The sequence below is a fragment of the Argiope bruennichi genome, chromosome 2 (assembly GCF_947563725.1).
Source record: "Argiope bruennichi chromosome 2, qqArgBrue1.1, whole genome shotgun sequence".
Classification (NCBI taxonomy): domain Eukaryota; kingdom Metazoa; phylum Arthropoda; class Arachnida; order Araneae; family Araneidae; genus Argiope; species Argiope bruennichi.
In genome coordinates this window covers 12,440,203-12,454,249 of record NC_079152.1, presented here as the reverse complement: position 1 = coordinate 12,454,249, position 14,047 = coordinate 12,440,203, and the positions used below count along the sequence as shown (strand labels likewise).

Here is a 14,047-nt window from a genome sequence, read left to right as displayed (position 1 = left end):
TGGCTCTGATTAATACGTCGTAAACTTAGTAATTGCCTCACATGATGCACTTGTCTATGATTGGTGCTGCCATCTTTTGCCTTTGACAAGAACTAGAAGAGATTTTAAAGGTAGGTGTTTCACGCAATAAAGGTGAAACTGATATTTATGTATCCCAGGTAGCACAGCCTGTTGCACAATAATATGCGATATTATATGATATTAATCAATATTCCGTAATATTATACAATATTGATCAATGTCATACAATATTGTATAGTATTTATGTGCTACTAGGGATGTTGGGTTCATCGAAGTGCAAAGGCGCATAGGAAAATCGCAATCACGGACGTAAAATTAGATTGGCTCCTCCAAATTAGCAGACAGAGAGAAAGGATACGAAAATAACCTTTGATAAAAAAAAAAAAAGATTAGTAAAGATTAGCATGATATACTGTGCAAATAAAAAAGAATTCAAGAATTCAATCCTTTTGCAGTTCATTAAAAATTACGAATAAATAACTAAAATCTTTTTAAAAACTGCTTAGCTAACTGCAATAAATAGATTGTTTTTAGAAATTTATCTGTTGCAGAGATGCGTTTGATTTGATGTTAAATCTTTATCGTATTATTATTTAAAAAATTTATTATTTTTATGAAACCTAATTAGACAATTATAAAATTAGTTAATCTATGGTAAAAATTACAAGGGGAGAGTTTCCTGTGGGGAAGAAGAATAGAAGAGGATCATCGTATCCGACCCCTGTATTGTGAAACGTTCATGTGGCCGTTTCCCAGGTGAATCTCTATTTTGCAAAGGCATATATATATATATATATATATATATATATATATATATATGAAGAGAAGCAAAGATTCGAAAAAAGCATATTTATATAGGCATATATATTTATTTAAAGTGTTCATAAAGTCGGATAGAAGGATCTTTAATTCACAGCTTTATCTTTGTGTTCATTATTATTCAAATTTTAAATATTTAGCAGACTTTGAAACTTTTTTGTTATAGGATGCCAGGAACTCCCGCAACACATATAGCAATGCAAAAGATAAGAAAAAGGAACTCGAGAAATCGTTCAGAGTTTATAAAATTTTCAGTAGAGTTTTACCGAAAACCAGCAGAGAAACGATTTATTTCAACTACATGTGTTACCTACAATATTGAAATTTTATATGGGACAATTGAAGTTACAAATATAGATTTTGGGAAATCAGATATTTGTGCAACTCAGAAGATTATATTATATATAAACATTTTTAACAGGAACAAGAGTATATTTATTTCATACAACATGAACATAACAGAAAAGATTAACAGAAGAAGTTGAAGTAAATCTTTCGAGCTGTGAAATAAATAATAAGTTCTTGCAGGCTAGATTACATAGTGGGTAGTGAAACAGCAGTACCCACATCTTCTGCAGTTAACACTAAACATACCAACACTTAATACATACCTATTTCTACCATAGCGGCCAAACGACCGGATTTTATGCTTCCTGATTGAATTTTAGAAAGGAAATAAACAAATTAACTTCATTATAATTAAACAAAGTTGTATATTGGCGATTTCTATGTATTACAAACACAAAGTATAAGAATTTTTAATTCATTGCTTATCGCATTTTTTTACATATACAGGGTGTTCCCGTTGTACATTTTCCTCAAACACATTTTTCACATTTAGAACAGATTTTGATGGTTTTATTTTCGTTACAATATTTGATTTGACATGTCTTACGGTGATAAGAATTTGTAATATATTTAGTCGTCGATCGTTTTGTATTTGTTCTTTCTTTTGGTTGTTCACGGGCTTCTCGAAAATCGGCAGCCAGCTTTACTGCTTATTGAAGTAAAAAATCTTGTCTCGAGATATTTTCGTCTGTTGTTTGCTTGTACAAAATCCAGGCATTTATGCCAGAGCTAAATCAATGTGCAACTAACTGAATACAATACGCTGAATGCACATTACATCAAAATTCTGATCCAATAACCTTATAAACAATAAATTGACAGACAAAGGACCGGTAGTGGTAGGTAATGGTATACGGCAAGTATTACTCAAAATAAACAAAATAGAAATAAAAAATAATAGAATATTAACTGTATATAATTCTTAGAAAAAGTCATGAAGTCAAATGTACAAAAACGATAAGATATGCGCATTTTCAATACAAAAGTTCATAATCGGTCATTTGATCGGTTATAGTATGTTTAGTGTTTAAGTTTGTATCTTTAAATGTCAAAAAAACTATATTATATCCACAGAACCAAGCACTGTCATGTTAGTAAATTATCACAAATATTAATTACTCAAAGAAAAATCTTCGCTGATAAGAGATTACATTGCATTGTTTTCATGCAGAATAAAACAAAGGTTCTTTTTATAGGTAACCTCAACAAAGTAACTGCACAGGTTAAATAAAAACAAAAATCTAATTTACCAAAAACATTTTTTAATATATATACCCAAAATATCAATACAGTTATATGTATACTATTATCGCAGATGAACCTATACATAATAAGAAAACGATAATATTTTACTGGATTATTTTATCACAGATTGGTTAGGCACTTGCTAACAGTCATTTTATAAATAACGTAAAAAATACAAACTTCATATCCGTGATCATTCTCTGCTCTTAAATTAATTCTTTCTATTAATCTTACTTCAATTATTCAATTAAATTCAACATTTTAACTTTCTTCATTAATAGACAAAAAGAATCTTATTTATTTACTTTAATACTACAAATTTATACAAATTTACTTAAATTATTTATACAAATTACTACAAATTTACTTCAATAATCGACTTTTAGATCTAAATTTTAGAATCCCTATGAATTAGAATCCAGATTTCAGACTAAGCTTTCACGAGTAAATAAATACTTTCAGGTTCACATGGATCGGCGAATTGAAACAGGCTACAAGACGTCATTTAATGTTAGCATAGAATCATCATTTGACTTTTTAAAACATATACACAGAACTTTAAAACCCTGATACATAATACTTCAAAAACTCTTGAAACCGAAAATTTCAATTTATACACGTTCATTTCACCAAAAATGTGAAAAAGATAATAATAATTCATTTATACTTTACATAAAATTACTTTATATTACAACTAATTCTAATACAGGTTAAAATGCATTAATTTGTATGTATATTTTTGAAACAGATTGGCCAAAATAAATAAAGTTTTAAGCATCTATTTAGTTAGATTAAACATAATTTACACATTCATAATGGATTTAACATCAAATTGCATCCATTTAGATTCTTAGAGTTCTTTAGATCATTTTAACAATAATTAATTGAACATGATTCCTTAAATTTTCTATTCAAGATGGTTCAAAAAATAGAAACTACTTATCTTGAACGAAATGCAGGTTCAAAGGGGAATTTTGGATGGAAAGTTGATCGGCAATCTATCCGAATTATGCATGGACCCACTGTTTAATGGGCTTCAAAACCATCATTGATTTTTTTTTTTACTGTTGAGGGCTTCATCGAAGAATCGACAAACCCAACATCACGGAGTTCTGTCGTCCAAGTGTCATTCCAAAATGCCTTCGCGCAACAGCTTGAAAATCTCACGAATCGAAGATGAAATAACAAGCATATACAGATTCAAGACATGGCGAAGATAAACAACATGATTCCACTAGCAGGTAGATCGTTGTCTCGTGATCTCTAACGCATTCGTCTTTCATTAATCATCTCTTTTCATTAAAAGAAACCAACGGCAGCGGTCACCCGAAATTTTCTCGCAAAATCTTTAACGTGTTATTCTAGAGAATGCCTTAGATAGCAGTGGCGTACAATAGTTGTGAAATATTAACCTTTGGCGTGAATTTAACCTTTATACTGAATATATCGTGTAATCCTTGGCGAATTATTTGGCGATTAATTCCTGGAATGCGGTTAGTTGCATTCGAAAATTCGAATTTGTATTTTAGGTACGTTTTTCCCAAATGTTTGAAATAGAATTGTAGAATTGTAGTCATAAACTCATAAGCCAAATTCGATATATTTAAGTCATTGCATTTTTGAATTATCGCGTATACACGATTCTGAAAGTACAGACAGACAGAAGATCAATCCGTTGACGGATTTGGCTAAAATTTGATGAATGTATACACTATAAATATTAAATAAGAGTACAGATTTTATCCGTCAAGCTCTCTTCGTTTTATAGTTTTTGTGTTAACTTATATCAGAGAGTCCGACAGATTATTTCCTCTGAACGGATTTCGCTCTAAATTTGATGACAATCTATAAATTTAGTGTTTAGACCAAACACCAAATTTCATCCTACCAGCTTTAAAGAGCTTTTGAATTATCTTTGCCATATACAGGCAAACATAATTCTGAAAATATATTTCTTGATCTCAGGGAGATTTAAAACGTCTAGATTCGTCAAAATCTCGGATTCGAATTTTTTGACAATTATATTTTCTCCAAATTTCATATGGGAGAAAGTAAAAAAAAATTAAAGCTTTTCCAGAATTGTCAACATCTCTGAGTGTATGGGTAGTCTTGATGTCTTAATTTGACTTTAGTGTATAAAAAAAAAATATCTTCCTCAAAAATCGAAGCAACCACTTTTAAAATTAAAAGCACGCCAATCATAATCAAATCCAAAATCTTAAATGGTCGGAAAACAAAAGTTATCCAACACGTTATAGCGTTGATTGGATTCTAAGGTTGCCAAAAATAAACCCTAAAACCAACCACTAATGACAGAAGTCACCACACTCAAAACACGTGTAATAAAGCGCAGTTGTCTCAGAGGTCAGAAATCAACCTTTAATGAAAGAACGAGATTCGAATTCCCAATAATATAAGAAAAGAGAGCCAGGACCAAAAGGCCATCTGAAATCTGCAGAAAGGGGGAGGGGATAGTAATGAGAAGAAAAAGTACATTTCGATGGGAATTGACCATTCTTTTATCAGCTAGTGTTCAGAGGACAGTGATGGTAAAGGGGGAGGGTATCATACTCACAGCTGTGCAAGGAAAGTAGACAGCCCTTTCACTTTTTTCTCTCCTTTTTATAGCTCAAAGTAACACCATTTATTTTTCAAAGAGATTTGGAATTAAAATAATATTTAATAAATGAAAGCAAAATATTTTGATTTAAATTTTCTTAAAGAATTAATCTATTCTAGAGAACAAAAAAATATGATAAGAAGAACAAAAAACTAGCTTTTTTTTCAATGATTTTTGTCAAACCGAAATTTTGAACATAATTTCATTATAATATATTTTTTCGACAGTGTTCATTATAAATTATCGTCGTGTGAGAAACACTGCTATCTCAGTATTACAAGAATGGGAGTCAAGGCATATTATTAGTAAGTTATTTTACTTTCTGAATGAGATGACAAGAAGAGTGAAAAAATTAAATTTTGCGTCGATTGCACTTTAGTATATCAAGTGTCGGCTGTACGCAAGAAGAAGAAGTATATCAAGTGTATATAGCTTATACAATTGGTAAGCTTCGCAGATTAGTTGCGAAAATCTTACGAATTTTGGCGTATGCTCCAGGAGATGTTGATTTCATCAAAGTAAGAGAAAAGTAAAAGTATTAAAAGGAAATATTAACATGTGGTGATCCTGCTTTCATCAAGATGACGTCGCAGGAGGAATAATCATGCGATGTACGAGCCATCTTCTTCTTCTTGCGTGCAGCCGACCACCCCGCCACCACTGAACATAGCAGTATCGACAGGATTTGTTGTGGCCACGAGCCATCTGTATTTTCTTTTTCGAGATTTTTATATGAATTACATAAACTAGCTAAAGCTTCTTCTTATTGTTTCCCTTAAATACAAATATTATTAAAAAAAAAGAAAGTTGGCTCTTGCATCACATGATTAATCCGCTTGCATGAGCTCGCAGCTTAAACTGCGACGTCATCTTGATGGAAGCAAGATTGCTCCAAAAATTTTACTAAACAATATATGAAAACTCAGTTACCAATGGAATTAGCAGACACTGAAACCATGAAAAATTTGCAAAAATGCATTAACCATATAACTAATAAATACACAAATTTCGAATTGGAACAAAATGGAAAGATTTAATACGGCAAGCTTTAAAAAAACTGAGAGAAAGCGGATTGCTATGAGCGAGAATAGAACCTGGGACCTTGTGGTTCGCAGCCGAGTAACAAGACCACAAGACAAAAGCAATTGCTCGTGTGGCGTAGCTGTTAACTGACTTATAAGCTTTCACCACAAGCGCATTAGACTAGACAAAGAGCAAAGCTAAGCATCTTACTCTGCTCGTCTTCCTTCTGAAGAGTAAAAGTGTTCCCAAAACGATAGTTTTCTGATAAGAACAGTGAAATTATTATGAAATAAATTTTTAAAAAATGCGCATTAGTATTTCTTTAGAATTTCTGAAACAGTTGTATCCTGAAACATATACCTCAGCATCGGTTCCCGACCATAGATATAAAATTGTGCATCGCCATGTGTAAAGCTGTAAATTGTCAAAATATCCCTGCCAATATTTCTATCTTGGTTTTCAGCAACTTAGATAGTTTTTTTTAAGTGTGCGAATAAAATTATACATGAATAAAAATTAGTATCATAATCATAAACTTCATATTTTATTTATAATTTTTAAGCTGGATTGTAGCAAAAATCAATGAGTTGTGATCTGCATTTCTTTTTATGTTTATTCATTATATTCTCCCTTTATCGGCTGTTTAGAAATTGTTTCAATTATTTTCTTTTTTAATTTTGTGTTTGGAAAGGAATTTTTTTTTTATAGTTAGCTTTCATTTATTTTTTTAATTATCAATTTTTATTTGAGTGCCCGTGGAATATTTTAGTACATAATATTTCTACCTTTTTCATCTATTTTTATTGTTATTATATATTTGTATAGAGAGGCAATTGCAAATTATAATTTTTATTTCTTAAGCAGTGGCATTATACCGGACATCTTCTACTACAACTTTCCTTAGTTATTTTGTGACAATCCTATCCAAGATATTGTTAATAGAATAACAGCCTGTCTAGACAAGCACATCTTTTAGCCTCAAAAGAAAAACCACAACTGAATTTTATATCAATCAAAAAGTTTATTGCCAAATGCAGTTTAATCACTTAATTTTCAGCCTCGTTTATCTTTATGCATAAAATCTGTTATTATCATCGTAATAATTATTTTATGTTGCTCATATTCTGTTAAGGCCCAGCCTCCTATTTACAAGACAATTTCACTTCTGTGGCGAAATCAAACACATCCATTATTTCTTTTTTTGTTTTGATTAAGAAGTAAACATATTTTCCAAACTTTGAAACAATTTTCAAACAGCATGTACCACCTGCTGACAAAATCTAAAAGTCAAAAGCATTTAATGTTTTTCACTTTTAATGTTTCTTGATTTATTTTTGAAATAATGGGGAAAATTCAAAAGCAATCTTTATTATATTATTTTTTAAATTATTATTATTATCATTTTTAATATCCATTAACGAACTTTCAAAAATGACTTTTTACTTATTTGTTAACAATTTTTCCAAATGAAAAAATTAACAAATAAAGCCCCCCCCCCCCGAAAAAGTTTCATTTGGATTTTATTTCACAGTATTCTTAATTTTAATATTTCTAATTTAACATAAAAAAAAATTCGCTGATCTCTATGTTCTAAATAAAGTTGGCGTTGACTAGTTATATGGCATTGACTATAATTATATGACTAGAAAGAATTTTTTTTTAATATTTAAGATGGTATAAAAATTAATTTTGTGAAATAATATTTTCGAAAATTATTAAGGGAAAATGCCAAAATTTCTTTTACTATTTTACTAATTAAATTTAATTTTTAAAATTAATTCTTAGTAAAATTTCAAAAAAAAAATATTCCTTCGAGGTGCACGTTCTCGCCCTTCAAAGTATATCTGTGCCGAATTTGGTATCTATAGTTCTAAAAGTTTCTACTGTAAACACATAGATATACACGCACACAAACAATCATCATTAATATTAGTAGAGCTGTGTGTGCCATACAGAGACTCTCCAACCCTCCTTTTATAGTTATTACACAAAAAATTTTATAATATCTGCTTAACAATAGATTTCATGGTTGAACTAAAATTCAAACCGTTTTCATTATATCGTCAAATATTTAATTCCTTGATTTTTTCCATTGTTGAATACTAAGAAAGAACGATTTGGTTTAATATTTATATAGTTTGCATGAAGAAAAAGAAAGTGATATTATATTATCTCAAAATCATATTACTCGGACAATAAGGTTTTTAATAGCACAGTGATGTCACGGAACTTGATATTATTTAGATTAGTTTATGAACACAATGAACAGAACAGGTTTAAGGCTATTAAATTAATACATCGATGTCCATCACAATTTCCAAATTAAATATTTTCTAGGAGAAATCATTAATACTAAGTTAGGCATAAAAGATTTCATTGAAAGCAAACACAACCAAAATTCCTAGTGAATAATTTGGTCACGAAAGGCGGCTAGTTATAGCTATTTATAATGTAGTATCTAATTTATAGTTTGCAATTGATTGTGGATAGTTAATAATAATTCTTTATAATTCAACGAGTTAATAATTTTGAAGTTTGAACATCTATCAAATCTGAAACGACCCATTCAAGAATTAATATATGAATAGAAATTAGGAAAGATGCTTTAATCCATAAATATATGAATTGCTGAAATTTTAAAGAATAGTATAAAAAGAAATAGTTTTCTTAAACTGCGTGAACATGGAATTTAAACTATTTTGTTCCAATGATTCATTTAATTTAATTAAAAATTTCTCTCTCTTTCTCTCATAGAATAATTTTTAAAAAATAATGCATTTGTATATACTTCTTTTCTTCTCTAAAATTTATCAATGACAGAACATTAACGATTTTCATTTTTAAAAGTAGAAATATTGAAAATTAAAGTATAATTTGAAATAAAGTATAATTCGAATTATATCCATCTAGTTATCTCCGTTTCGTACTTAATGTGTTAAAATTATATTCGTTCAGCCAGATCATCTAAATGGGTTTTGTTCAAAATTTAATAGAAATCCACAAATTTGATGTAAAGACAGAACGCCAAATTTCAACTGTCTAGTTCAAAACGCTTTTGAGTTATCATAAAAAGATAGACATAAAGCCAAAAATGTGTTTTTCGAACACAGTGAGGTCTAAAAGGTGAAGATTTTTCATAATTTCGAATTCGAATTTTTTGACAATCACGATACTTTCTCTATACTTCTTATACGAGAGTGTAAAATGCATAGAAAGTAGAAAATAAATAAATTTCATCATAAAGTTAATTTTATATTTATTATGTAATCAAACAATATTACAAAATACAACAGGTATGAACAAGCTCTGAAAAATTAAGTATGCTTTAACAGATTTTTTTTTGCATGAAATGTGTCATAATGTAAAAGAAATAAAGAAATTTATAAACAGAATCAAATGGCAGTATATAATTCACAAAAAAGTTAAAACATTACATAAAACATAAAAAGTAATACATTCAAGGGTTTGTTCAGTTTTAATTATTTCATTACATCAATAACAACCATCAATACATAAATTTGACATATCCTGAAGATAATAAAATACTACACACATCATGGTTCTTATTTTTAAGTACAAAATAAAATTTATTAAATGAAAATTTTATATGATATTTTTTCAAAGTGCCATTTCATTTTAAATATATATACATTTATTTATGCCAACTATATTAAATAGATACAGACCCATTTTATCATATTGATAGGTGAGATGATTTTAAATCTACATTTAAATGATTTCAAGAGAAAGCTCAAGTAATATTTAATTATAGGAGCATTCATACTGCAAAAAATAATAAAGATTGGTTGGGTAAAATATTTTACAAAATTCATTGCATTAGGAACAAAATCATAGGGTATTTAATAAGTGAAGAATTCATTCTGTTGAAAATAATCAGTATAAGATGATTTTATAAACACATTTAAATCATTTTAAGAGCAATGCATACAGTATTTAAAGTATATTTAGCATTTACTAAAAGTCCTATATTTTATACATTTACTATATTTTAGTATTTTCTAAAAGCATATCAACTGCAAAAATTCTAAAGAGATATATGAAATTAATATTTCCAGAAATGTACAAAATTATATAAAAAAATAAAAATGTATATTATATGAAATAAACTAAAGAGCAAGACTGTATCAAAATATCTAAATTAAATTCGTTTGAAAAGTTGGAAACTGATCGGTGGGGATTAGAATTTAAAAACGGAAGCATATTATTATAGAAACAACATTAACACTGCATTAATATTGGCATCATTTACAACAATATTTAATACTTTTAATAAATGTTGCCAAAATACTTTAAAAAGTATTACTATAAAAGTTTATCAATCTATAACGTCAAATGTAAATATGCATATAACAACAAATGTTGCTTTTAGTTTATGATAAAACATTATTTTAATTATTGAAAATTAACTTTTAAATTATTATAAAGACTCTTCATGCATAAAATAATATTTTATAATAACAATATTGGCAAACATAATCATTCAAATAACACAATAAATTATTGTTGCTTTATCTTATGTGCAATTATTAATTTAGCTGTTAAAAATCAAACTTTTAAATAAATACAAAGATTATTAATAAAATACAACAAGACTATTTAAATTTCCTCATGTCAAGGGATATTTGCAAGGAGATGCAAATTTTATGAATTTGCTAAATACGTACGTCGTAAAGAAATGCTCCAAGAGTCATACATTTAACATTAAATATGTTAAAACCACTAGAAATAAGTGTACACATTTAACTACTTATCTTACTCTAATAAAATATTTCACAGCTATTGTAAGTTAAAACATTTAGTATATTATATTACATACAACGTTTGTGTAAATATTGTCTACATTGTATATTTAAAAAAAAAAAAAAATTGCTTGAAAATGGTATGGGATTTAAGTGATGTTATATCATACTCTTAAGAAACAAACTTTAAATACAAAATTACTTAAACAATTTTTAATTTACTTTATTCCACAATTATTTATCTGCTGAAAGTTTGAATTTGTATTTTTTAAAGGGTTTCAAGAACTATTATAACTTTTATTACATTATAATAAATATACGCACACACAAATGTATTCTCTGAGATTTACTACACAAAGCAGATACGATATGTTAACTGTACAAGCATCGATATATCGATAATCATGCAATATATTACACAAGCAATAATAACGATGGCGTAAATTTTTACAGACTGAAATTCATTTTAGGTTTCTGCGAACATCAACAAACACAAATACGAAATAACAACAAAATCACACGTATTTGCAAAGCTCTGCGGAAAACAAATAACTTATCAACCTTCGTCAATACAAGTGTTTCCAGATTTTTTCAAAAGCAGGAGATCCAACTTATCGGATGCTTCATTAAATATCAAAAGGATTTTTGCATTTCATTGCCGCAATAATCATGAATTATTTTGCAACTAATCCTAAATGATTTTGGCTGTCAACCGGTCAAGAAGAAATGAGTGAATCTCTCAAACAAAAGTTGCTGCAAGTGGTATTCATTTTCGCCTTTGCATTGCTTTGCGAAAAACAAATAACTTATCAACCTTCGTCAATACAAGTGTTTCCAAATTTTTTTCAAACCCTTGAGATCCAACTTATCGGATGCTTCATAAAATAGTAAAAGAACTTTGTAGTTCATTGCTACAATAATCATGAATATTTTGGCCGTCAACTGATTAATAAAATGGGTGAATGTCACAAACAAAAGTTGCTATAACTGATATTAATTTTCGCCTTTGCAATGCTCTGTGAGAAAACAAATAATTTATCAACTTTCGTCAACACAAGTATTTTCAGAATTTTTTCAAAAGCACGTGATCCAGTTTACCGGATACTTCACTAAATATCAAAAAGATTAGCAGTTCAGTTTCACAATAAACATGAATAATTTTGCAACTAATCCTAAATAATTTTGGCCGTCAACCGATCAAAAAATGCAACGATTGATTTTAATTCTCGCCTTTACAACGCTATGCGGAAAACAAATTACCTATCAACCTTTGTCAGTGTAATTGTTTTCAAAATTTTTCAAATGCATGAGATCCAACTTATCGAATGCTTCATCAAATATCAAATGGGTTTTGCTGCTCATTTCCAAAATAATCATGAATGATTTTGCAACTAATCCAAAGTTATCTTGACTCCCAAGCGATCAATAAAATGAATTAATTTTTCACACAAAAGTTGCTATAACTGATATTCATTTTCGCCTTTGCAATACTTTGTGGAAAACAATTTTTTTTTCATCACCTTCATCAATACAAATATTGCCAGATTTTTTTCAAACGCATGAGATCCAATTTATCGGATTCTTCATTAAATATCAAAGGATTTTGCTGTTCGTTGCCAAAATAATCATAAAAAACTGCATCTGGGATAATCCGAAAGAATCTTGAATACCAACTTTAGAATCGATCAATCTCTCAAACAAAAGATGCAACAAATATTAATTTTCACCTTAAAAAAAAATTCGAAAAAGAAACTCTTTCGCCATTTTTGTTAAGGTTTTTTTGGCGACATATCGATATCGTAACAGATTTTATGGAATTTATATTTTACACACATAAAGTCAAAACAATCTTTCACATTTGTTCTTCGCAATGTTCTGATGAAACTGAAGATGTAGACTTTGCCATCCTATTCTTTTTATATTCCAAACGTAATTTTAAATTAATAATAACTTATTTATAACGCTAAGATACTTTTTTACATTTTTTATCTTGATCTTTTCTTAATTTCTGAAGCCGGCGTGCGTATTTCAGATTGAATGTTCTGACAAAGCATGTCTTGTCAACCAGTAGACGACTTTCGCGCTTCTTGTAAGTGTGATCGGACTTGCCCATGATGATGTACTCTTTGCCAGTACGCAGCCTGGGGCATCTGCAGGTGTCAGGTGACCATATGTACTCTCTGGGAAGCAATGAAAACGTGTTCTTGAAGGACTGCTTGACTTCCAACTCGTACCTTGTTTCGCCCTGCAGAAACTCGTATCCAACAACCTGTGCTCGAATAACTGGAATAAATAAAAGCATATTGTTAGGGTTCGACAATATTAGACAACACAAATATAAATTTAGAGTATTTATTTATAAATATTTATAGTCAATATAACATGTAATTATTTTGGCACAGCTTTTAGATGTTTTTTTAGGGGGTTAATAATAGGGGGATTATAATTGTTACCAATTTTTTGTACGTTTCTTCTCATATTCTTTATTTACCTTTCTAGTAGTGCTTTTTTTATATCTGATATATCTAGATCTGCTTCGTATTTTCACTTTGCATTTAAGTCATTTTTTACTCTTTTCGTATAAGAGTTTCACTTTCTGTTTTAGATATTTGCAAGTTGTTTGATATTGCTTTACAGTATATTATATCTTCTATCCTTTGGACATTGTGATTATTTTTCAGTTTATGTGTGCTATTGCTTTCTCTATGTAATTTTCAATTTAAGTCTCCTGACTCCAGAATTGCATTTTTTACTATTTAATTTAAATATTTTATTGAATCGAATGAATTATAATGTACACCTTTAATTGCCATCCATATTCTGGCTATGACTGTAAGCCTTTCAAGAAATAAATAATAGTTCTCCCCCTGGTGGTCCAGTTCCAGGTCTTACACCCTTTCGGGTAGGCGAGTCGTCGTGAGGCAGATCAAGACCAAGCAAAAACAATCCAATATTGAATTGAGTACAATCGCAGCGCAATTTCCTCGAAGTGAAAACATTGACTAAAGCGCGCAACCTCACTCAATGAAAGCTCAACAACTTCTCTTCGATTGGCCAACAAGAACTTTTATATACTCTCGGAACAACTCAAGAATTTTGTAGAAAACAGAAGAAACTGCTCGAGGCCAATTTGCCAAATATATCGCCAAACCTAATCTCTCACTAAACCACTAAAATTTGTTGCTAAACTTGGTGCCATAACACTTCATTA

At 29.2% G+C, this 14,047-nt stretch overlaps 1 protein-coding gene across 3 annotated transcripts in view; it reads right to left on the bottom strand.

Moving 5' to 3' along the window:
- Positions 1-9,389: 9,389 nt before the first annotated feature.
- Positions 9,390-14,047, bottom strand: part of LOC129957483 (ADAMTS-like protein 5) — a 314,328-nt gene continuing 309,670 nt past the window's right edge. For all 3 annotated transcript variants that reach the window (XM_056069826.1, XM_056069810.1, XM_056069818.1), the window contains one exon: positions 9,390-13,119. In XM_056069826.1, the coding sequence (XP_055925801.1) occupies positions 12,800-13,119 (320 nt within the window). In that variant the 3' untranslated portion in view covers positions 9,390-12,799. The remainder of the gene's footprint in view (positions 13,120-14,047) is intronic.